This window comes from Salvelinus fontinalis, chromosome 38, assembly GCF_029448725.1.
Source record: "Salvelinus fontinalis isolate EN_2023a chromosome 38, ASM2944872v1, whole genome shotgun sequence".
NCBI lineage: Eukaryota > Metazoa > Chordata > Actinopteri > Salmoniformes > Salmonidae > Salvelinus > Salvelinus fontinalis.
Window position 1 is genome coordinate 14754986 of NC_074702.1, and position 26926 is coordinate 14781911.

General features: G+C 46.2%; 1 protein-coding gene across 1 annotated transcript in view; it reads left to right on the top strand.

The window, feature by feature from the left end:
- LOC129837055 (Wilms tumor protein 1-interacting protein-like) overlaps nucleotides 1-26926 on the top strand; it is a 40438-nt gene that overhangs the window by 11597 nt on the left and 1915 nt on the right. Inside the window, exons 2-7 of the mRNA XM_055902945.1 lie at nucleotides 4413-4514; nucleotides 18530-18597; nucleotides 19225-19287; nucleotides 20272-20402; nucleotides 22368-22419; nucleotides 26345-26413. Coding sequence (XP_055758920.1) covers nucleotides 4413-4514; nucleotides 18530-18597; nucleotides 19225-19287; nucleotides 20272-20402; nucleotides 22368-22419; nucleotides 26345-26413 — 485 coding nt within the window. The remainder of the gene's footprint in view (nucleotides 1-4412; nucleotides 4515-18529; nucleotides 18598-19224; nucleotides 19288-20271; nucleotides 20403-22367; nucleotides 22420-26344; nucleotides 26414-26926) is intronic.

Here is a 26926-nt window from a genome sequence, read left to right on the forward strand (position 1 = left end):
GTATTCCTATATTGTGTTACAGTATCAGAGGTGTTGCTATATTGTGTTAAAGTATCAGAGGTATTCCTATATTGTTTTACAGTATCAGAGGTATTCCTGTATTGTGTTACAGTATCAGAGGTATTCCTATATTGTGTTACAGTATCAGAGGTATTCCTATATTGTGTTACAGTATCAGAGGTATTCCTATATTGTGTTACAGTATCAGAGGTATTCCTGTATTGTGTTACAGTATCTGAGAGTCATGATAGGCAGGACATATGGCTTAAAGCCAGTCATAGGTTATAAGGCCAGACTAGAGGACTGTGTTGTAGTTAACAGGAGATGTTGATTCAATTGAGTATATACACTTAAAACAGCCTCAATTCCTTGGGGCATGGACTCTACAAGGTGTTGAAAGCGTTCCACAGGGATGCTGACCCATGTTGACTCAAATGCTTCCCACAGTTGTGTCAAGTTGGCTTGATGTCCTTTCGGTGGTGGACCATTCTTGAGCGTGGAAAAACCCAGCAGTGTTGCAGTTATTGACACAAACCGATGCGCCTGGCACCTACTACCATACCCCGTTCAAAGGCACTTCAATCTTCTGTCTTGCCCATTCTATCAGGTATCAAGGTAAGACCCAAGAGCAGACTGTGTGAAGTAACAATGTTTATTGTAACAACAAGGGCAGACAAACGACAGATCAAGGCAGACAGGGGTCGATAATCGAGAGTAGTGGCGCCAAGGTACAGGACGGCAGACAGCCTCGGGTCAGGCAGAGGTCGGTAATCCAGAGTAGGGGCAAAGGTACAGGACGGCAGGCAGGCTCAGGTCAGGCAGAGGTCGGTAATCCAGAGTAGGGGCAAAGGTACAGGACGGCAGACAGGCTCAGGGATGGGAAGAGACAGGAGCTGACAGGACAAATGCTGGTAAGCTTGACAAACAGGACGAACTGTCACAAGGACAAGCACAAGGACAGGTGAAACAGATCAGGGCGTGACACATTCACCCTCTGAATGGCACACATACACAATACGTGTCTCAAAAATCCTTCTTTAACCTGTCTCCTCCCCTTCATCTACACTGATTGAAGTGGATTTAATAAGTGACATCAATAAGGGATCATAGTTTTTACCTGGATTCACACGGTCAGTCTATGTCATGGAAAGAGCAGGTGTTTCTAATGTGTTGTGTACTCCGTGTACATTCAGTTTATTAGGTACACCCATCTAGTACCTGGTCGGACCCCCCTTTGCCTCCAGAACAGCCTGAATTCTTCAGGGCATGGAAACGTTGCTCGATTGGTTTCAAGGGACCTACTCGTGTGCAAGGAAAACATTCCCCACACCATTACACCACCAGCCTGTACCATTACACCACCAGCCTGTGCCATTACACCACCAGCCTGTACCATTAACACCACCAGCCTGTACCATTACACCACCAGCCTGTACCATTAACACCACCAGCCTGTACCATTAACACCACCAGCCTGTACCATTAACACCACCAGCCTGTACAATTACACCACCAGCCTGTACCATTAACACCACCAGCCTGTACCATTACACCACCAGCCTGTACCATTAACACCACCAGCCTGTACCATTAACACCACCAGCCTGTACCATTACACCACCAGTCTGTACCATTACACCACCAGCCTGTACAATTACACCACCAGCCTGTACCATTAACACCACCAGCCTGTACAATTACACCACCAGCCTATACAATTATACCACCAGCCTGTACCATTAACACCACCAGCCTGTACAATTACACCACCAGCCTGTACAATTACACCACCAGCCTGTACAACTACACCACCAGCCTGTACCATTAACACCACCAGCCTGTACCATTAACACCAGGCTGGATGGGGCCATGGAGTCATGCTGCTTACACCAAATCCTGACCCTGCCACCAGCATGACGCAACAGGAACCGGGATTGATGTTTTTCCACTGCTCAATTGTCTAGTCTTGGTGATCGTGTGCCCACTGGAGCCGCCGCTTCTTGTTTTTAGCTGATAGGAGAGGAAGCCTGTGTGGTCGTCTGCTGCAACAGCCCAGTCATGACAAGGACCGACGAATTGTGCGTTGCGAGCTGCCGTTCTTCACACCACTGTTGTACTGCGCCGCTATTTGTGGCCCGCCTCTTTGCTTACACAATTCTTGCCATTCTCCTTCGACCTTTCATCAACGAGCTGTTTTCTCCCACAGGACTGTTGCTGACTGTTTGTCGCACCATTCTCGGTAAACCCTAGACACTGTCCTGCGTGAAAAGCCCAGGAGACCGGCCGTTCTGAGATACTGGAACCGGCGCGCCTGGCTTCGATGATCATAACACGCTCAAAGTCGCTTAGGTCACTCGTTTTGCCCATTCGATCAAACAGTAACTGAATGCCTGTCTGCCTGTCTGCCTGCTTTATATAGTAAGCCACGGTTACGTGACTCACTGTCTGTAGGAGCGATCCATTTTTGTGAACATGGTGGTGTACATAATAAACTGTGTATAGCTCTATATTGTGTGTCTAGCTCTATATTGTGTGTATAGCTCTATATTGTGTGTATAGCTGTCACGTTCTGACCTTAGTTCCTTTGTTATGTCTTTATTTTAGTTTGGTCAGGGCGTGAGTTGGGGTGGCGTATGTTGTTTTTTCTATGTTTTGTTCTATTGTTCTATTTCTATGCGTTTGGCCTAGTATGGTTCTCAATCAGAGGCAGGTGTCAGTCATTGTCTCTGATTAGTAGCCATATTTAGGTAGCCTGTTTTTCATTGTGTTTTGTGGGTGATTATATTTTCTGTGTAGTGGATGTCACCTTACAGAACTGTTGCGTTTCGTTATCCTTTGTTATTTTGTTTAGTGTTCTATGTTTAATTAATATAATGATGAACACTTACCACGCTGCGCTTTGGTCCTCACCTCATTCCAACGACGAGCGTTACAATAGCTCTATATTGCGTGTATAGCTCTATATTGTGTTACAGTATGAAAAGGTGAAACTTGATGTTGTCTCTTGTCTGTGGCTGACAGTGGATGTGTTGCAAATGGTCCCCTATTCCCAATGTAGGGAGTAGGGGAGCATTGGGGATGCTGTCAGTGGGTTAGGGGAGGTGTACAGACGTAGTGCCTGGTGATGTCTGTCTGCAGGAGAGCAGGCCAGAGACAGAAGCTTCTTTGTGAGTGGCCAGGCGAGGCGGTACTGTCCCTGGCGTGGACGTCGTCCCCCTGGGGAATGTTGTGTAACACACTGTTGTTTCAGCACAGTGCCAGGCCATGCTGCTGTGGGCTCATGTTGTTCTGTTACCACATCTCTCTCAGCACACTGCCAACCTCTCAGCTCAGTCAGAAGGCCACACCACACAAAACACCTCAGAGGACACATGACACAAGAGCTCTTTCTATTTTCACTGGACTCTCTCTCATTCTCTTTCTCGTTCGTTCTCTCACTCTTTCTGTCTTTCTTTCTCTCGCTCTCTCACACTCTCTATCAGTCTATGGAACGTTCCACCTCCGCTGCCTGTCAGCTGACTAGATTATACTGCATGATTAGCTGTGTGTGTGTACGTTGCTATGCACTGCAGCATGCACATGCATGATTGAAGATGGTGACAGAACAAACCACTGGCTGTGAAGACCCAACATTATACATTGATTAAGACATGGCATGTTCATGTTCTGGGTGACAACACAGTTGGCCCATATGAACTACTGAACCTCACCCAACACAGGTATACACACCAGCTGGGACAGCTCTCCAACTTGCATTACAGTCTCTTACTTTTCTATCCCTTTCTCCTCTTTCTCTCACTCCTTTCTCTCTCCTTCCCTTGTCTGTCTGTCTCTACCACCAACCTCTCACTTCCTGTCCTGTCTGACTGGTGGTCTATAAAGGGGAGGGCGAAAGGGACGTTTGTGTTTGTGTCTTTCAATCTGTCTGAAGTGTGTGTGTGTGTGTGTGTGTGTGTGTGTGTGTGTGTGTGTGTGTGTGTGTGTGTGTGTGTGTGTGTGTGTGTGTGCCGTCTGTCTAGCAGCAGTGTGTGCAGGGAGCAGCGTTTGGTAGGAACAGGTCTTTTATCACTGTGTTCATGTGACAGACTCCTCTAGCCCAGAGCCAAACCAAACAAGCAGATTGGAATATATTTCCCCTTTCAATGATACAGCATGGCTAACTCATTTCTTTTGACTGTTGTTAGGCCTTTTTCATTCCATTGTTTGTGTCTGGTTTTGTCAGGCTGCTTGTTATGGATCCAGCCTCTTAATCAGACTGTTTTTATTCATGTTATGGAATGCGTACAATTCTAACTTTCTATTCTAACAGGACAACTGCTTAAGACTGAGACAGTAGTGGTGCCAAAGTACATGATGGTGGCACAGTGTGTGTGTGTTCATGTCTCTGACCTGGCTGTTGTGTTGTGTTCCAGGGAGCTGTGTGAAGTGTAACAAGGCAGTGTACGGAGCCACTGAGGCCTGCCAGGCTATGGGAAGCCTCTATCATGATGTCTGTTTCACCTGCAGCGCCTGCAGTAAGTACTACTACAGTAAACCCTGTCTACCTCACCTACTCTCTCCTTACCTCTAACATGACATACTTTACCTGAAGTAAGTACTACTACAGTGTCACGTTCCTGACCTTGTTTTCCTTTTGTATAGCTTTGTTTTGTTGGTCAGGACGTGAGCTGGGTGGGCATTCTCTGTGTTTGTTCCTTGTTAAGTGTCAGGGTTAATTGACCTTGTATGGCTCTCAATCAGAGACAGGTGTTTTCATTTTCCTCTGATTGAGAGACATACATAGGGAGGTTGTTTCACATTGTTTGGGGTGGGTGGTTGTCGCTGTGTCTGTGTTTATTGCACCACACGGTACTGTCTCGTTCGTTTTGCCTGTTCGTGAGTTCTGCGTGTTTTATGTAAGTTCCATGATCAGGTCTGTCTACGTTGTTTGTTTGTTATTTTGTATAAGTCAAGTATAGTTCGTGTCAGTCTTCGTCTTTTCAATAAATTCATTATGTCAACATACCTTGCTGCTTATTGGTCCACCGATCCTTCTCTCCTCTCCTCATCCGAGGAGGAGGAGGAAGTAGAGGTTCGTTACATACAGTAAACCCTGTCTACCTCACCTACTCTCTCCTTACCTCTAACATGACATACTTCACCTGCAGTAAGTAACCTACCACTTCCCCCCCTATATTGATATATGTATAAAATATATATATATATTTATAGAATTAACATTTTATAATTATTAAAACTATTTTATATATTTTTTTTAATGGATGGTAAATTGTATTCTGTGTTAATTTAAACGACTTAAACCAGATATAAAGTATGTAGAAAATATAATGGAGCTATACATTTTTTTATATGATCATCTTTTGAGAACTAACAATCAGCCACAATCAATCAATCAAGTTTATTTTATATAGCCCTTCGTACATCAGCTAATATCTCAAAGTGCTGTACAGAAACCCAGCCTAAAACCCCAAACAGCTAGTAATGCAGGTGTAGAAGCACGGTGGCTAGGAAAAACTCCCTAGAAAGGCCAAAACCTAGGAAGAAACCTAGAGAGGAACCAGGCTATGAGGGGTGGCCAGTCCTCTTCTGGCTGTGCCGGGTGGAGATTATAACAGAACTATGCCAAGATGTTCAAAATAATTCATAAGTGACAAGCATGGTCAAATAATAATCATGAATAATTTAAATAAAACTAGACAGGAAAAGCCTAAAATTCTAAAAATGGCATGGCATGGGGCCCCCATTGATTTTGTTATAACGTTATAGTTACTCAGCATAAGAACTTAGCTAGGAAATTAGCTTTAAAATTGCACATTTGTCTCTCAGCATTTTGATTAAGGCAGCCATCCGCACCTCTCTGATTCAGAGGGGTTGGGTTAAATGCAGAAGACAGATTTCAGTTGAATGCATTCAGTTGTACAACTGACTAGGTATCCTCTTCCCTTTCCCATGACAAAATGTGTAGAATTGCAGGAAATGATCTATAAAACAGCAACATGTTGTCTCTGCGGCCAAGAGGACAGCATCTAAAATTCGGCATCTACCACTACTACGACCACTAACACCACCACTACCACGACCACTACCACGGCCACTACCACTACTACGACGACTACCAGAACAACTACTACGACCACTACCACGACCACTACCACTACTACGACCACTAACACCACCACTACCACGACCACTACTACGACCACTACCAGAACAACTACTACGACCACTACCACTACTATGACCATGACCACTATCACTACGACCACTACCACTACCACTACCAGGACCACGACCACTACCACGACCACTACCACGGCCACTACCACGGCCACTACGACGACTACCAGAACAACTACTACGACCACTACCACTACTACGACCACTACCACTACTACGACCACTACTACGACCACGACCACTACCACTACGACCACTACTACGACACTATCACGGCCACTACCACTACCAGGACCATGGACACTACCACGACCACTACCATTACCACTACCACTACTACGACCACTAACACTACTACGACCACGACCACTACCATGACCACTACCACTACTACAACCACTACCACTACTATGACCACTGCCACTACCACGACCACTAACACTACTACGACCACGACCACTACCATGACCACTACCGCTACTACAACCACTACCACGACCACTACCACTACTATGACCACTGCCACTACTACGACCACTACTACTACGACCACGACCACGACCACTACTACGACCACTACTATGACCACTACCACTACTATGACCACTACCACTACCACGACCTCTACCACTACTATGGCCACTACCACTACTATGGCCACTACCACTACTACGACCACTACCAAGACCACTACCTCTACTATTCGACCACTACAACGACCACTACCATGACCACTACCTCTACTGCTACCACTACAACGACCACTAACAGACCACTACTACGACCACTACCACTACTACGACCACTACCACTACTACGACCACTACCACTACAACTACCACTACTACGACCACTACCACTACTACGACCACTACCACTACTACGACCACTACCACTACTACGACCACTACTACTACGACCGCTACCACTACTACGACCGCTACCACTACTACGACCGCTACCACTACCGCTACCACTACTACGACCGCTACCACTACTACGACCGCTACCACTACTACGACCGCTACCACTACTACGACCGCTACCACTACTACGACCGCTACCACTACTACGACCGCTACCACTACTACGACCGCTACCACTACTACGACCGCTACCAATACTACGACCGCTACCACTACTACGACCGCTACCACAACTACGACCACTGCCACTACTACGACCACTAACACTACTACGACCACGACCACTACCATGACCACTACCGCTACTACGACCACTACCACGACCACTACCACTACTATGACCACTGCCACTACTATGACCACTACTACTACTAAGACCACTACTACTACTAAGACCACTACTACTACGACCACTACTACGACCACGACCACTACTACGACCACTACCACTACTACGACCACTACTATGACCACTACCACTACTATGACCACGACCTCTACCACTACCACGACCTCTACCACTACCACGACCTCTACCACTACTACGACCACTACCACTACTACGGCCACTACCACTACTATGGCCACTACCACTACTACGACCACTACCAAGACCACTACCTCTACTGCGACCACTACAACGACCACTACCATGACCACTACCTCTACTGCTACCACTACAACGACCACTACCATGACCACTACTACGACCACTACCACTACTACGACCACTACCACTACTACGACCACTACCATTACTACGACCACTACCATTACTACGACCACTACCATTACTACGACCACTACCATTACTACGACCACTACCACTACTACGACCACTACTACGACCCCTACCACTACTACGACCCCTACCACTACTACGACCCCTACCACTACTACGACCCCTACCACTACTACGACCCCTACCACTACTACGACCACGACCTCTACCACTACCACGACCTCTACCACTACTACGACCACTACCACTACTACGACCACTACTATGACAACTACCACTACTACTATGACAACTACCACTACTACTATGACAACTACCACTACTACTATGACAACTACCACTACTACTATGACCACTACCACTACTACTATGACCACTACCACTACTACTATGACCACTACCACTACTACTATGACCACTACCACTACTACTATGACCACTACCACTACTACGACCACTACCACTACTACGACCACTACCACTACTACGACCACTACCACGACCACGACCACTACTACGACCACTACTACGACCACTACCACTACTACGACCACTACCACGACCACTACTACGACCACTACCACTACTACGACCACTACCTCTACTACTACGACCACTACCTCTACTACTACGACCACTACCACTACTACGACCACTACCACTACCACGACCACTACCACTACCACGACCTCTACCACTACCACGACCTCTACCACTACCACGACCTCTACCACTACCACGGCCACTACCACTACTACGGCCACTACCAAGACCACTACCTCTACTGCGACCACTACAACGACCACTACCATGACCACTACCTCTACTGCTACCACTACAACGACCACTACCATGACCACTACCTCTACTGCTACCACTACAACGACCACTACCATGACCTCTACTGCTACCACTACAACGACCACTACCATGACCACTACTACGACCACTACTACGACCACTACTACGACCACTACCATTACTACGACCACTACTACGACCACTACCACTACTATGACAACTACCACTACTACTACCACTACTACGACCACTACCACTACCACTGCTACGACCACTACCTCTACTGCTACGACCACTACCTCTACTACTACGACCACTACCACTACTACGACCACTACCTCTACTACTACGACCACTACCACTAGTACGACCACTACCACTACTACGACCACTACTACGACCACTACCACTACTACGACCACTACCACTACTACGACCACTACCACTACTACGACCACTACCACTACTACGACCACTACTACGACCACTACCTCTACTACTACGACCACTACCTCTACTACTACGACCACTACCACTACTACGACCACTACCTCTACTACTACGACCACTACCACTACTACGACCACTACCACTACTACTACGACCACTACCACTACTACTACGACCACTACCACTACTACTACCACTACCACTACTACGACCACTACCTCTACTACTACGACCACTACCTCTACTACTACGACCACTACCTCTACTACTACGACCACTAGTACGACCACTACTACGACCACTACTACGACCACTACTACGACCACTACTACGACCACTACCACTACTACGACCACTACCACTACTATGACCACTACCACTACGACCACTACCACTACTACCACTACCACTACTACGACCACTACCACTACTACGACCACTACTACTACCACGACCACTACCACTACTACGACCACTACCACTACTACGACCACTACCACTACTACGACCACTACCTCTACTACTACGACCACTACCTCTACTACTACGACCACTACCTCTACTACTACGACCACTACCTCTACTACTACGACCACTACCTCTACTACGACCACTACCTCTACTACTACGACCACTACCTCTACTACTACGACCACTACCTCTACTACTACGACCACTACCTCTACTACTACGACCACTACCTCTACTACTACGACCACTACCTCTACTACTACGACCACTACCTCTACTACTACGACCACTACCTCTACTACTACGACCACTACCTCTACTACTACGACCACTACCTCTACTACTACGACCACGACCACTACGACCACGACCACTACCACGACCACGACCACTACCTCTACAACTACGACCACTACCACTACTACGACCACTACCTCTACTACTACGACCACTACCTCTACTACTACGACCACTACCTCTACTACTACGACCACTACCTCTACTACTACGACCACTACTACGACCACTACGACCACTACTACGACCACTACTACCACTACTACGACCACTACTACCACTACTACGACCACCACTACCACCACTACGACCACTACGACCACTACTACCACTACGACCACTACTACCACTACTACTACCACTACTACTACCACTACTACTACCACTACTACCACTACTACTACGACACTACTACGACCACTACTACCACTACGACCACTACTACGACCACTACTACCACTACGACCACTACTACGACCACTACCACTACTACGACCACCACTACTACGACCAGAAGACAGATTTCAGTTGAATGCATTCAGTTGTACAACTGACTAGGTATCCTCTTCCCTTTCCCATGACAAAATGTGTAGAATTGCAGGAAATGATCTATAAAACAGCAACATGTTGTCTCTGCGGCCAAGAGGACAGCATCTAAAATTCGGCAACTACTACGACCACTACTACGACCACTACTACGACCACTACTACGACCACTACTACGACCACTACTACGACCACTAACACCACCACGACCACCACCACGACCACCACCACTACTACGACCACTACTACGACCACTACTACGACCACTACTACGACCACTACTACGACCACTACTACGACCACTACTACGACCACTACTACGACCACTACTACGATCACGACCACGACCACTACCACAACCACTACCAGAACAACTACTACGACCACTACCACTACTACGACCACTACCAGAACAACTACTACGACCACTACCACTACTACGACCACTACCAGAACAACTACTATGACCACTACTACGACCACTACCAGAACAACTACTACGACCACTACCACTACTACGACCACTACCAGAACAACTACTACGACCACTACCAGAACAACTACTACGACCACTACCAGAACAACTACTACGACCACTACCACTACCACTACTATTACCACTACTACGACCACTACCACTACTACGACCACTACCACTACTACCACGACCACTACCTCTACTACGACCACTACCACGACCGCTACCACTACTACGACCGCTACCACTACTACGACCTCTACCACTACCACGACCTCTACCACTACTACGACCACTACCACTACTACGACCACTACCACTACTACGACCACTACCACTACTACGACCACTACCACTACTACGACCACTACCACTACTACGACCACTACTACGACCACTACTACGACCACTACTACGACCACTACTACGACCACTACTACGACCACTACTACGACCACTACTACGACCACTACTACGACCACTACTACGACCACTACTACGACCACTACTACGACCACTACTACGACCACTACTACGACCACTACTACGACCACCACTACGACCACCACTACGACCACCACTACGACCACCACTACGACCACTACCACGACTACGACCACGACTACGACCACGACTACGACCACTACAACTACTACGACCACTACCACTACCACTACCTCTACTACAACGACCACTACCTCTACTACAACGACCACTACCTCTACTACAACGACCACTACCTCTACTACAACGACCACTACCTCTACTACAACGACCACTACCTCTACTACAACGACCACTACCTCTACTACAACGACCACTACCTCTACTACAACGACCACTACCTCTACTACTACGACCACTACCACTACTACGACCACTACCACTACTATGACCACTACTATGACCACTGACACTACTACGACCACTACCACTACTACGACCACCACTACTACGACCAGAAGACAGATTTCAGTTGAATGCATTCAGTTGTACAACTGACTAGGTATCCTCTTCCCTTTCCCTTTCCCATGACAAAATGTGTAGAATTGCAGGAAATGATCTATAAAACAGCAACATGTTGTCTCTGCGGCCAAGAGGACAGCATCTAAAATTCGGCATCTACTACGACCACTACTACGACCACTACCACAGCCACTACGACCACTACTACGACGACCACTACTACGACCACTACTACGACCACTACTACGACCACTACTACGACCACGACCACGACCACTACCACGGCCACTACCACTACTACGACCACTACCAGAACAACTACTACGACCACTACCACTACTACGACCACTACCAGAACAACTACTATGACCACTACTACGACCACTACCAGAACAACTACTACGACCACTACCACTACTACGTCCACTACCAGAACAACTACTACGACCACTACCAGAACAACTACTACGACCACTACCAGAACAACTACTACGACCACTACTACGACCACTACCACTACTACGACCACTACCACTACCACTACTATTACCACTACTACGACCACTACCACTACTACGACCACTACCACGACCACTACCTCTACTACGACCGCTACCACTACTACGACCGCTACCACTACTACGACCGCTACCACTACTACGACCGCTACCACTACTACGACCGCTACCACTACTATGACCACTGCCACGACCACTACCACTGCCACGACCACTACCACTGCCACGACCACTACCACTACTACGACCACTACCACTACTACGACCTTGACCACTACTACAACCACTACCACTACTACGACCACTACCACTACTACGACCATGACCACTACCACGGCCACTTCCACGACCTCTACCACGGCCACTTCCACGACCTCTACCACGGCCACTTCCACGACCTCTACCACGGCCACTTCCACGACCTCTACCACGACCACTTCCACGACCTCTACCACGACCACTTCCACGACCTCTACCACGACCACTACCACCACCACTACTACGACCACTACCACTACTACGGCCACTACCACTACCACTACTACGGCCACTACCACTACTACGGCCACTACCACTACTACGGCCACTACCACTACTACGACCACTACCACTACTACGACCACTACTACGACCACTACCACTACCACTACTACGACCACTACCACTACGACCACTGCCACGACCACTACCACTACGACCACTGCCACTGCTACGACCACTACCGCTACGACCACTACCACTACCGCTACGACCACAGCCACTGCTACGACCACAACCACTGCTACGACCACTACCACTGCTACGACCACTACCACTGCTACGACCACTACCACTGCTACGACCACTACCACTGCTACGACCACTACCACTGCTACGACCACTACCACTGCTACGACCACTACCACTGCTACGACCACTACCACTGCTACGACCACTACCACTGCTACGACCACTACCACTGCTACGACCACGCCATCCCCCAAACCTACTGATCTATATACACAAACCCAACCTGCCTCACTCACTCTTTCCTCACCTTCTGTGTACATGCATGTAAGTGCATGCGTGTGTGTGTGCACACACACACACACACACACACACACTAGTCACCTAGTCCAGAGTTTGCCAAACTCGGTCCTAGGTGACTGAGTGCACATGATTCAAATAATCAAAACTTATTGATCAGTTGGTAGTTTGAATCCGCTGTGTAGTGCTAGGGCAAAAACCACAACGTGCACCCAGACGTGGGGGCCCCAGGACCGAGTTTGGGAAACCCTGACCTAGTCCACCCAGTGTGTTGAACAGGCTCCCATGCAGCTCATGTCAGATCATGTTGCTGTGAGTTGTATTGTATGCTGAGTTCCTGTTCAACTAAATGGAACTGTCACATCTCTCTGACACTCATCCCCCGCCCCAGGCACACACACACACACACAATACTGCACACATATACACACACCGTCAGCTCCATGATTACAACCAAGGAACTGTGGTGTTTAGTTTCGTGTTGTCAGTCTCTCCTTCAGCCCACACAATGAGAAGAGAATGCCACATCTGAACACACAGACCCTGGGACATGAAGCTAGATCACCACAGATGCAGTTTAGTGGCTCATTGATTCATCAAATCAATCGATGTGATTCAGTTACTCAGGGATTCTTCGAATCAGTGATTCAGTAGTTCACCAACTTTATGGTTCAGTGTCTCACTGATTTAGTGATGTTCAGCTTGGATGGTTCCCTGGCTGCACCAAATTTGCTTCCCCTTGCCTGTCTGTCTCCGCACCTCCCCTGACCTTGGCTTCTCTCATAGATGTGTTTTCACTGTGATCTCCTTACTAGAACTTCAGAGGGATTCCAGAGCCATTCTGTCTAGATGGTTGCTGCTCTGGTATCTATAGATGAGTCGACCAATTATAATCCCCCTGCGGAGATGATCTCTGACCTCCGCCCATGCCCATTAGAGGACAGTGTGAGGCCTCCTGACCCCTGACCTGAAAGCTCATGCTCTACCTTCGCTGATTAACACACCCTGTGTTGTCCTTTATCTGCCCAACCGTGTGGGTGTGTGTGAGGCTCTAAAAAGAAGAGCCACGGAAGGGAGAGAGTTAGGGAGGCTGGTAGGGTCTAAACTGGGGGGAGTTAGGTGGATGCACACTGACTACATACCTCCCATACCCTTCTCCATCTGAGGGCACAGAGGCTGAGGCCGGGCTCCACCGACTCCTCCGGGTGGGAGTCCGAGGAGAGGACACAGACTGCTGTTATGCCAGCAGGATCCAGGGAGGTAGGGGTGCACGGAGCAGGACAGGAGGATCATTCAGAACTACCTACCACCCACTGTCAAGTTCCACCTACGCCGGAACACACACACACACACACACACACACACACACAACGACCTTCTACCACCTTCATGGTTCTTTTGCTGCATAACAGAATCTTTATGACCCTGAACTTAAAATACTTAAAGGGGAAGGTAGGGGGGAGACAGGGGGTGCATTTTTTGTTAGGTAGGAGGATAGTTCAAGCTGCATGTCTAAGACAGAAGAAGCTAAAAGCAGCTAATTATTGACTCTTCTAGAATGGTCACAAGCGTGCCTGTTTAAAGCACCAGCACACAGCAGCCCAAAACACCACTCAACCCCCTTCAGAACTCCCCTTCACCCAGGGGAGATATGGGCTTGTAAAAGAGGAGAAGGGCTACCAGGTCAAGTAAAGTGGGCTATAGAGTGGGCTTCCAGGTAGTCTATGACAATAATCTGTTGGTCAAGTCATTGGGCTGTTAGAAGGAGCAACGAAACCAGAAGGTGAGCAGAGACAGCAAAGCTCCAGCAGGACATAGGAGTAGGTGAGAATGATAGTGAAGGATTGTAGGGGATTACACATCTCAACCTCAGGGCAGATCAGCAGACTGGACGGCTGGGAAGCGCACTGGACGGGAAATGACATGGGCAGCAAGTGGTTTTGGTCTCCGTGACGCCTAAGATATTTTCGCCACCATGAATTGTAATGTTTTACTTTCCTTTTAAGACCTTTATTTATTTTGCACCATCATTCTCATTCAAATACTCATCATGCTCACACCTTTGGACCAGAGAGAATGGAACACCTTTAATGCCAGCACGACTAGAGATATTTGCGTCTAAGTAAGTGTTGTCTTTGCCACGTCTCCCTCAATAAAGAGGCCCTGTTCTCACAAACGTAGAGTCTAAATCTGCCCTCACGACACACAGTTAGGCAGTCATCTCCCAGCTTTTCCCAAGGAACTTGATTCGGCATGATGAGAGTAGCGTAGTGTGTGTGTGGACTAGAGCATCTGGCCGAGGTGAGACTGGAGGGGATGGGGTTTTCTGTGAGAACAGAAGTGTAATTGTTGTGTCCTTAGCCCAACCAATCCCAGCCCACCTTACAACATCAGCCTCTCCAATGAATCTTCTGCCGTTATAGAACACAAACATGGATTGGAGGAGACGTTAGTGATCTGAAAACGGCTGTGGTTTGAATGCTGTCTCTCTTAGATGGTGGATAGTTTGAGAAGCTAAAACACCCTACCCTGTCCCTGTGTCCACACTCTACATCTGATAAATGGGATTGAGGTAAGGGAGGACATTGCTGTGAGTAACAATTTCCTCAAAATTAACACTATTTAACTATTGGACACATGTTGTGCTGGGGAAATAAGTATTAGAAAGGATTCAACTAAATGAACATTAATTCACATGCTTTTTGAGAACTATTACAGCTTTTCTAAGGAAGAGTGGGTTATGGGTATTATGAATGTTTTCAGCACATGTGAAATGTGGTCCATTCTCTTTTGTGAATTTCTCACGTAGCTCTTGTGATTGTCTTCATAGGTTGCTAGTGTTTATAGTACAGTAATAGACAGACTTATACATAATTAATGAAAGGTGTTGGAGAAGTGGACAGATAGATCTTAGAATCAACCTTGAGGTATTAAAGAAGGTTTTCACTAGAAAACAGCCCAGGCCTGTGTGTTTTCTGTCTCTGAGGCATTTATTATTTATATTAGGGGGGACATAGTCTTCATTCTTCTGGAACTCTGTCAGCACAGTCTTCTTCTGACATTCATTCATATTATCGTCTCACAAGGCTCCCTGCCCCCCCCCCCCCCCCTCTCTCTCTCTCTCTCTCTCTCCAAAAAGACAGGAATGTGAAGAAGTGTGCATCCCCCATTCCATCCATCACTCTTTTCTTCGTTCCTGAGGGAAATGAAGGGGGAAATAGGGTTATTAAATTATGATTATTCAAGGGACAGTTTTGCACCTTTTCCTGATGCAGAGATGGTTGTCTTGTTGTTGTAACGATTGCCTTTCTGACCTTGATATTGTCAGTTTATCCCACTGAAGTACAAGGAGGATAGGCATGTCATATGGCACTTATTACAAAGGAATGTTACATTCCATTCAAATCAGTTCAATGTAATTCAATTAAATGTTGTACATGATAAGACCGTTAGTTCCGAGTTTTGTCAGGAAGCTTGGCCAGTTTCATAATGCTACTGCATGCGTAGGTTCAAAGCCTTGATAGAAGTACAGTACAGGATGTCTCATTGTTTGGCTCTATCCATGTCCGTAAGAGGATCAAACCCTTCAGATGGCTGCTGTGGGCTTTCAGGAGATCTACTGTGATTTAGTGTCTATTGTTGTTACCCCTGAGAGGGTCACACATGGCATTAGATGTTTTTAGGATAATGTGGGTTCTGGGTTTATCACGGATTTAGAGTTAAAGTACCAGAGAGGAGGAATCAGTGGAAAGTCTTATTTTTCCTTATTTTCCCTGGGGGGAGGGGTCACTAGGGTCATGTTCAGTAGGGGAGAAGCCCTTAACTCAGGGAAACGGGAAGGTACTACCTGAACTTCAGTGTTCTTATTGGACAAAACTACCTGAACTGTCAATAAGAACACACATGTCCGTTTTCCATTGCAAAAGGTTTCGCTACAGTGTGCCCTAGCTGTTTGTCTGAATTCTGCTGCCTCCTCAATGCCATGTTCAGGTCACCACTGGTATCATTACAACCGGTGCTCTGCTCTTCTCTCCATCCCAGGCCTGTTGTGTTAAGACCCCCATTCCCTCAGCCAGCCATTTTCTGACAATGAGACCTGTGAATAAAACATATTAATTCCTAATTGGTTAGGGATTCTTTTAGCAGTTAGTGATTGTTTTAGCACCATCTCTCTACTCGCCTTTCGACATTTTTGATTAGTCTAACATGTGTAGCTAATAGCTCTGTGGCAGACAGGAGATGAAGAAGGCTACCATTCACTAGTGTTAACCCCTCCCTCCCTCCCCCCTCCCTCCTTCACCTCCTCCCGGAACATGTGTGGAATGTTTCCCCTTCCTGTGGGATGGGCTGTAGGAATGGAGGGAGGGGAGGGGAGAAGGGGGTATATTATGGGGGATTCAGACAGAAAGACAGACAGGAAGTGCTCTCGGTGTGTGGAGCGATCTTGGAGAGAACAGACAGAAAGCAGGAAAGAAGAAGAGCTAGCGCTGCCTCTGGGCCTGAGGCCTGGGTCTCTCTCTCTCTGTCTCTCTCTCTCTTTGCCACGTGAAGCAAACCATTAGAGAACTCTGTTTTAGTCAGTTACGCTCTGTTTAGTCATTGTATTCAATCACACCATTCTCTCCTCATGTGCTAGTGATTGTCTCAGCGAGGTCCCAGGTGTGTTCCCAGTAGTTCCCAGTGTAGCAGAAAGCTGCCCAACCAGGCCAGTCTCTCTCTGAAGCAGATTAAATCAAGAGGCTGCTACAGTAATAGACTCAGTGTTTATTTGAGTTGGTGTCTGGGAATTAGCAAGACTTAATGGATTCTGTCTGACGTTCTGGAGCCTTTGAACTGAAATAAGTTACCACAGCGCTTAGGAGAGATGTATAGGGCTCATTAGCCTGGTCACAGATCAGTTTGTGCGGTCGAGAAGATCTGAGACCAGGCTAGGATTTCATATGGAGTTCACACATCTCTCCGAATACTCCCAGATGCCTCCCGTGTGATCTGCTGCAATTTGGTAAAAGTACTCTTTGGTCTAATCATGGTCAGACAGTTTGATCTCATGGTTGGGCCCAGCCCAAATTGTTCAGTGTTGTTTCAGTTAAGTTTATACTCTAAAAGCCCATCTCTCTGTTCTTCGTCACAGGCAGAAGGCTACGGGGGAAAGCATTTTACTACGTCGGTGGGAAGGTGTTCTGTGAAGAGGACTTTCTGGTAAGTAGTCCGTCTGGACTCGAACCCTGCATAGTTTAGCAGTATGTGAGTAGGGTATTATCTATATTTCTGACAGCAGATATGTGTCTTCCACCGTGTGTTACCGTGACCTCTGGACTCCAGATTATAGTTTACATTTAATTTCTTCACCTCGTGGCCCAGGTTCAAGTTTCTAAGAGATTCTGGATCAGTTTACTCCTGTAGGGGCATTGGGGAGGGGGTTGGTAACTGGAGCTTGTACTTATCCATGTTTTAGAGGCATACGCCCCTGGGCATTGCACAGTGACACCTTGTATAGAGAAGGACAAGCAGGAGGATCCATGTTTACCTCTGCTGCGCTGTCACAGCAACATGCTCCATTACATTACAGTTTGTCCTACTGTCTTTGTGCTGCTAATGAGTCTAACTTATCTCGCCTGGTATTAGAGGACTATTTCTGGACATGGTTGTATTTATCCCTAATTAAACATTAAGTTGATGTGGGAGAATTCCCCCATGTATCATATGAGGTGGACTGGGCTCATATGAGAAGAAGACTAGGAGTCAGTCTAAGATGCAAGCAGTTTCCTATGAGATGATGTAGCAGCCGTAACCTCACTGTCCTCCCCTCTCCTCTGCCTGTTCCAGTATTCTGGATTCCAGCAATCTGCAGACAAGTGTAACGCTTGCGGACATCTGATCATGGATATGGTGAGTGTTTCTGCTGCCCCTGTGTGTGTGTGTGTGTGTGTGTGTGTGTGTGTGTGTGTGTGTGTGTGTGTGTGTGTGTGTGTGTGTGTGTGCCCTCCATCAGTGTGTTGGGCAGCAGAAACATGGAGTCACTCCTCCTTCAGAGAACTTCCTGTGGGCACATCTGGAGAAAGCTTAGGAGGAAGTGGTGGTTTCAGGACATGCGCACGCACGCACACACACACACACACATTAGGGTAAAACCAGGACACAGAGAGAATATAAAACCCAAGTTCAGTAGTCATCAGCAGGTGTAGTAACACATGAAGGATTTACCATGACATGGCTTTACGCATGTTAACCATACAGAGCTGTAGCAGGGGGGGACAGATCTGTTTTCCTATTATCACTGTCTCTCTCTCCAACACACTGCTTCCCTCAGCTACTAACTCACTGTAAGACAATCAACTCTATGCTCCATGGATGAGTGATCAGCGATCCACTACTTGTTCGGTATGATAACGCATTGAAATTCTCTCTCTCTTTCACTCCCATTCTCTTGCTCTCTCGATCCCCTTCTCTCTCTGTTTCTTTCTCTGTCGCCCCTTCTCTCTCTCTCTCTCTGTCTCTCTCCCTCACCCATTCTCTCTGTTTCTCTCCTTCTCCACCCCCCCTCTCTCCCTCTCTCTCCCTCTCCCCTCTCCCCTCTCCCCTCTCCCCTCTCCCTCTCTCCCTCTCTCTTTCTCTCTTTCTCTCTTTCTCTCTTTCTCTCTTTCTCTCTTTCTCTCTTTCTCTCTTTCTCTCTTTCTCTCTGTCTCTCTGTCTCTCTGTCTCTCTTTCTCTCTTTCTCTCTTTCTCTCTTTCTCTCTTTCTCTCTCTGTCTCTCTCTCCCTCACCCCTTCTCTCTGTTTCTCTCCTCCACCCCCTTCTCTCTCTCTCTCTCTCCCTCTCCCCTTCTCTCTTTCTGTCTCTCTCTCTTTCTCTCTCTCTCTCTCTCCTCTATAGATCCTGCAGGCCCTTGGGAAGTCCTACCACCCTGGCTGTTTCCGTTGCGTCATCTGTAACGACAGTCTGGACGGAGTGCCCTTCACTGTGGACACAGAGAACAAGATTTACTGTGTCAAAGACTACCACAGGTATGTGGGTACAACCGTTATGAACACTGCAAAACATAAACATATTAGTTTAACTGGCGCTAACAATAAGGCCTGAAGTCAAGTTGCTATAACAGAAGTCAGCGGCAGTTCCATTTGGACATAGAAGGATCAGGTTTTTGCCACGTGGAGAGGAAGGGGGAGAGAGGAGATGTTAGGTAGGAAGAGCTGAGTCTCCTGTGGAAGAGCAAAAGGAGTAGCAGCATGGGGTCACCTCAGCCAAGCACAACAAACACACTGAATCAAGAATCTGGTCACAATGGAATCCACAGCAGCCGGCCAGGCCAGACCAGGGCAACCGCCCAGTATACTGACAGAACCATGTGGAAACTAAGAGCCATGGGCCTTATGTTAGAGCAATCAGAGCTCATTGTACTGAAGCCACCAGATGTCTTTTCCCGCCTATTCATGGTGAATCGTCACTAGCATTCATTCTCTAGCATACTGTTGCTTTGATTAAAGGGATAGTTCACCCAAATTACAAAATTACACATTGGTTTCCTTAATCTATAGGCAGTCTATGGACAAGGAATGACATCAGTCAATGCTTTTGTTTAGTTTCCCTGGCACTGCTTACACATGCTAACATTTCAGCATTCGTGGCACCAATCCCATTGAAGTCATGAAACCGTATATTTGCATTTTTTGTGCATCATGTCCAAATCATCATTTGGCTCCCGAGTGGCGCAGCGGTCTAAGGTACTGCATTTCACGGCTAGAGGCATCACTACAGACCCTGGTTCGATTCCAGACTGATTCACCTAGTCGGCTCTGGGATTCAAACCAGCATCCTCAACAAAGTCACTTATAGATGCTTTGAACATGATGCCCAAAAATGCTAAAATTGGTCCCATGCCTTGAATGGTATTTGTGCCACAAACAGTGCCAATGAAACTAAACCAAAGCATGGATTGCTGTTATACCTTGTCCATAGACTGCTTACAGGATAAGGAAACTATGTGTAATTTTGTAATTTGGGTGAACTATCCTTTTAACGCAATTCAAAGTCAGTGGTGTTACACTGGGCTATTAACACTATAAATCTCATATAAATACGGCACAGAGTCCAGGATAAACAGGAATTTATTACGGATACCCTATTACGCATATATCTAGGACAAGAAATGTGTGTGGTTTCTCAATCAGACCTAGTCATGCCCACTACACTGAGAGGACCTTTGTTTTACAGACTCAGACATTCAGGTGCCAGCTACACACGGTGTGTGTGTCTGTTTGTGTGGGGAAAGAATGAATGTATTTTTCTGGATTGGTTGAATCACGTGTGAGGCTGAGCCAGCATATCTGCAGACCTGGAGACTCACCACCTCTCCTTAGCAGTCGCAACGCTCTCATACATACACACACTGAAGGGGAGAGAAAGGGCAAAGGAGGAGAGAAGGGGCAAAGGGGGGACTGGTGAAAGAGTGTCACGCCCTGACCTTAGAGATCCTTTTCATTCTCTATTTGGTTAGGTCAGGGTGTGACTAGGGTGAGCAATCTATGTTTTCTATTTCTTTGTTGGCCTGGTATGGTTCCCAATCAGAGGCAGCTGTCTATCGTTGTCTCTGATTGGGGATCATATTTAGGCAGCCTTTTCCAACCTGTTGTTTGTGGGATCTTGTTTTTGTGTAGCTGCCTGTGAGCAGCCCAGAACGTTTCGTTTTTCTTTTGTATTGTTTTTGGGGAGTTTCATATTTATTAAACATGTGGAACTCTAAGTACGCTGCGCCTTGGTCCGCCCATTCTTACAACAACGAGCGTGACAGAGAGGAAGAAGGGTTAGAAGTATTAACCAGAAAAAAAGAGTAACATATACAAGTGCTTTATCTATATCAAGCCTGGTGGTCTTTCTGTAGGGAACCAATATAAACCAGACGTATATTTTCAGTCTGAAACTGTTATTATTTCTATCAATTGATTTATCTTCTTGTTCTCTCGTTTTCTCAGGGTCTTGGCCCCCAAATGTGCAGCATGTAACCAGCCCATTCTGCCTTCAGAGGTAAGCTCTCTTTGAACACAACATCTTCAAGTAATAGCCTAAGGACTTACACGTATACAACCATAAAATAGGTGTTTTTCTGATCATCTTCATGTCATGTATGATAAAAATACCAAACCGATCGGTTGACTAATGGTGTAATTAACAGGGCCTGGAATGGTTCCTGTCTGCAAAGTGATTTCAACAGGAAGAACTCCTGTCCGTAGTAATGATGAATGATAATCGAAATGTTCAGGCATATATTATGGTTTACGATGCAAACACTTCCACTCCCATCCCATGTCGATATAGACAGTCACATTGCAACCCCTGACCTGATTCCCTCAGGGTAAAGATTGATAACCAACTCCAGTGTTGAACCTGAGACAGGATGTGAGGAGAGAGTTTCTCTGGCATAGCAAACGATCAAGTATCCTACTGTGGCAGAAGCAAACGATCAAGTATCCTAGTGTGGCAGAAGCAAACGATCAAGTATCCTCCTGGGGCAATAGCAAACGATCAAGTATGCTACTCTCCTAGGTCAGGCTCTAGTGCAGGAGGAGGAAGGGGTGTGCTGTGTTTTAACATGTTGCACATGAGCAGGTATCCCTTTAAGCAATTGTTTGGATGTAGAGGGACTTGAAAGGGATCTCAGGCATGATGATCAGCTTTCCCTCTTTAAACATTTGGAACTCGTCTCTGAAGTCTCGCTCTGTAATGAACACGATGAGCGACAGAGCTGGTTTCAAGCGCAGGGCGCAGCAGTTGTGTGTTTGTAAAAGACCACAGGAGGAGGCAGATAGCTGGGTCCAGGAGCAGACAGAAGGTCATACACAGGGGGTCCAAAAAGGCAACAGTACAGGCAGGGAAAAGGCTAGTAACGTCGTCCGGGAGATCAGGCAATAGGTTGATAACAGGAAATCCAATAGGCTAAAGTACAGGCAGGGAATAGACAAAAACTATCATACATGGGAGGATTAAATTACAGGGAAACCCAGCGCTCCGAATAGAAGTGTGTCACAAAACAAACAATAGCTCACAATGATGGGGTGCAAAGAACTGAACTACATAGTGTGTGATGATGACATACAGGTGTGTGAACAGGTTATCAGAAGTCAGGTGATTGGGATCTGGAGAGTGAGCTGCATTCAGGGGATCTATGTGTTTGAGAGAGTGGGCTGGAAAGTGAGCTGCGTTCAGGGGATCTACGTGTTTGAGAGTGAGTTGGAAGCAGACGTTACACGCTCTCTCCTGAGCCAAGCAAGCTACACTCAGGATTCAGGAAGACATAAATGTTCACAGCTATTTACTCAGTCTAAGGTCTGGGCTGAAACAATAAACCAACCTTATAACAGACCTGGGAACATCTCTTGTTGTAATGGCTGCCATAGTTACACGCAGGTCAGCAGACCCCCCCCCCCCCCCAAACATTTTATTTATTTAGTGGTTGATTGAGCTGGCGCAATGGAACCACTGGAATAGTCCCAAAAGAGCAAACCCAGACGATCTGGCACTCCATTCAGGCTCAAAGTATTTGAAAGAGCACTATTTGAACCAGAAGCCCTACTAGGACACTATCCATTGAGGTGTAGATTCAGGGCTGGGCTTCTATTGGAGACCTCTGTGTGTAGGGTTACGTGGGGTGGTTTTGGGAGGGGTGTTTGCATTTTTTGGTGTGTGGTTCAGATGCAGGCACTGCAGCCTACGCCTCACTCAGTGCATGACTGTTACCCTAAACATTATCCCTCCCTCTTAAAAAAATGTCCAAAATTAGAGTTGACTCTACAGGAATGTTGCCCCTCCTCACTGAGGCTATAAGGGTAGAATTCAGAGCAGCGGGGTAGTTTGTTTTGCACGCGCATGTACTTTGTTATGAAAAAGGCCAGAAATTCATGCATACTAGCAGATGGTTTGTAGAAGGGACCACAGTGCAGTACAAGGGGGAGAGTTTAGAATAGCTTTATTTAATGTGTATAACTGGTTTTAAATGAGTTGATAGATAGCTGAAAATCTTCCATATACCCTCCTGCTGATTGTGTCTGGCTGATATAGAATATAAGAAGTCAGTTAGCCGAATAGTTAATTCTATTATAATGTAAATTCTGACACGCCTTACTTCATTATCACATAACAATGGTATATAACCACATGTCCATGATGAATAGCTTGTGTGATGATGGTAATAATTGGTGAAAGTCTGATATATACGGAACATTCCAGCTTTTGTACCTGCCCTCTGAAGCTGTCACAGGCTGAACCCAGACTGTCTGTCAAATGCTGCCTGTTGGTTTAGCCTTGGTCTTTGACACCTGGCTGTTTTCTCAGGTGAAGGGTCACAGTACTGTTCAGAATGCTGGTGTTGGCCAAAGGACAAGTTTCTACACAACTACCATCTTGCCAATCTTGGCCTATTTCAAATGCTGTAGTTTGTAAAGGTTGGATGTAAAAGGACATCTATGGATGTCAGGACGAAGCCTAATTAGCTTGCCTGCTGGTTGATATATCATCAGTAATTAGCTTACTGTACCTAAAAATAATCAGGCTAAATGAAAAAGCAATGGACAGAGGCATATATTGCAAAGGAATATTTTTATCGATGGACGCTCAGCATTAAAAAACAAATGTACTGTAGGCTATCTAACGATCTCAGCATCTCAATACTGTAGGTCGTTATCAATGAAACGTCACAATAAGGTGCAGAGCGTTTGATTTGTCTTTTGGGGGGCAAGGAGGGTAGCCTCATGATATCTCTCAATATTGTCCACCATTAATTGGATATTTGAGTGATCTAAAATATAAGTGAATTATACCTTACAAGAATGAGAGGTTTAGGTTAATTTCCCATCCTTTGTGGGCTCTGCTTGTCAAGCAGCAGAAGGGCGCATTTGCTGATGTAAGCCTATTGTTAGCTGATAATGTTTACTTTGCAAGCTACCGGTAGAAACGTTGTACAGTTGGCTAAACATTTTTCTCCAACCAACGTAGGCCTACCTAGTGAAGTTAGCCAACATTAACCCTTTTCAACAGCTAGCTACATGCCAAATGGATCGGCTACCCTCACAAATCTGAAAATACATGATCCTTTGATCGTTACTGATCATGAAAAACATGCAGTTACTTGCTGTATAACTCTGATAGAGCTAAATGTGGAATAATCTGAACTGTGTCGTTCTGACTATACTCTTCAAGGTGATGATATTAAAACCAAATAGTTCTAACATTTATTTAACAATCCCTTAACAACACCATATACAGTAGTTGTCAATGCTTTTAGTGGAGCTGGGTGGCTCCTTGCCCCCCAGCAGGTGAATCAAAATGTTCTCAACTAGCCTACCTGGTTAAATAAAGGTGAAATAATAAAAATACAAAAAATTAAAAATCAAACGCTCTGAACGCTTTACTGATAACGACCTATGGAATCTCATTTGAATAGGATGACTTTGGTTACAGGACTCTGATTGGCTGATGCATTTCCCACTGTCACCTGCACCTGCAGAAGATGAAAAGTGCTCTGAATTGAATGCACTCTGTTACTGCCAACATCTACTTATGGTTTTGCCCATAAACCAACAAACAAAACAAATTTGCTGATAACTACTGATGAAAAATGTACATACTATGACTGTGATAAGTGGTTGTCTCAGCCATAGAATCATTTAATAGGATCTCTATGGTCTCAACTATCTTAAGATGCACTAACTGTCAATCGCTCTGGATCAGAGAGGCTGCTAAATGTCTACATTTTTATATATCATTTTAAAAGTCCAGTTAACAGAGCCACCTGTCACATGTTTCTCCCACACCTGACATTGGCCGCAGGAAAAATTGGAGAGTTGTCCGGGCCTTGCACACCATGTTTAAATGTTTTAAATGAACTGATCCAGCCTATACTGATAGCTACTCTAGTTCAGTGGACACCGAAAAGGCTGTCTGTTTGTCTCCACAGGGCTCTGATGAAACCATCCGAGTGGTATCCATGGATAAAGATTACCACGTGGAGTGCTATCACTGTGAAGTGGGTAAACATTAAGATACAAATTCCCTTTTCTATTTCCTTGTTGTTTTCCCTATATCCTTGTAGAGACTGGATGTTCTGTGTTGTTGGTGACAAGACTAACTGTTAAAGCTGTCATCTTAGTAAGTATATCCACTATAAAATGCCTCATTATTTCTCCACATGAATATGCTTAAATACCAGGGGGTAGATCCTATACCATATGTCAGCCTTCTCATCATATCAAGAACTCCATAGTTCAGTCATCATTTAGTCTTTTAAAATAAACGTTAGAGAGATTTGGTTATGGGTTCTGAGATTAGTCCTCATAAAGTAAACAGAATTTTAAAGGAAAATCAAAGTGTCAGGAGAATAGTCTCACTTCGTATGGTCACATATTCTGGAAAGCTATTTACTGCACACAGATCATAGACAAGGTGGTCCCAGTGCTTAATTACAGTTTTGGTATTAATTGCGAGCTAGAAAGAGGAGCTCAAGCACATGTTAATTTGCTTCGCTCGTCAACTGTCTGAT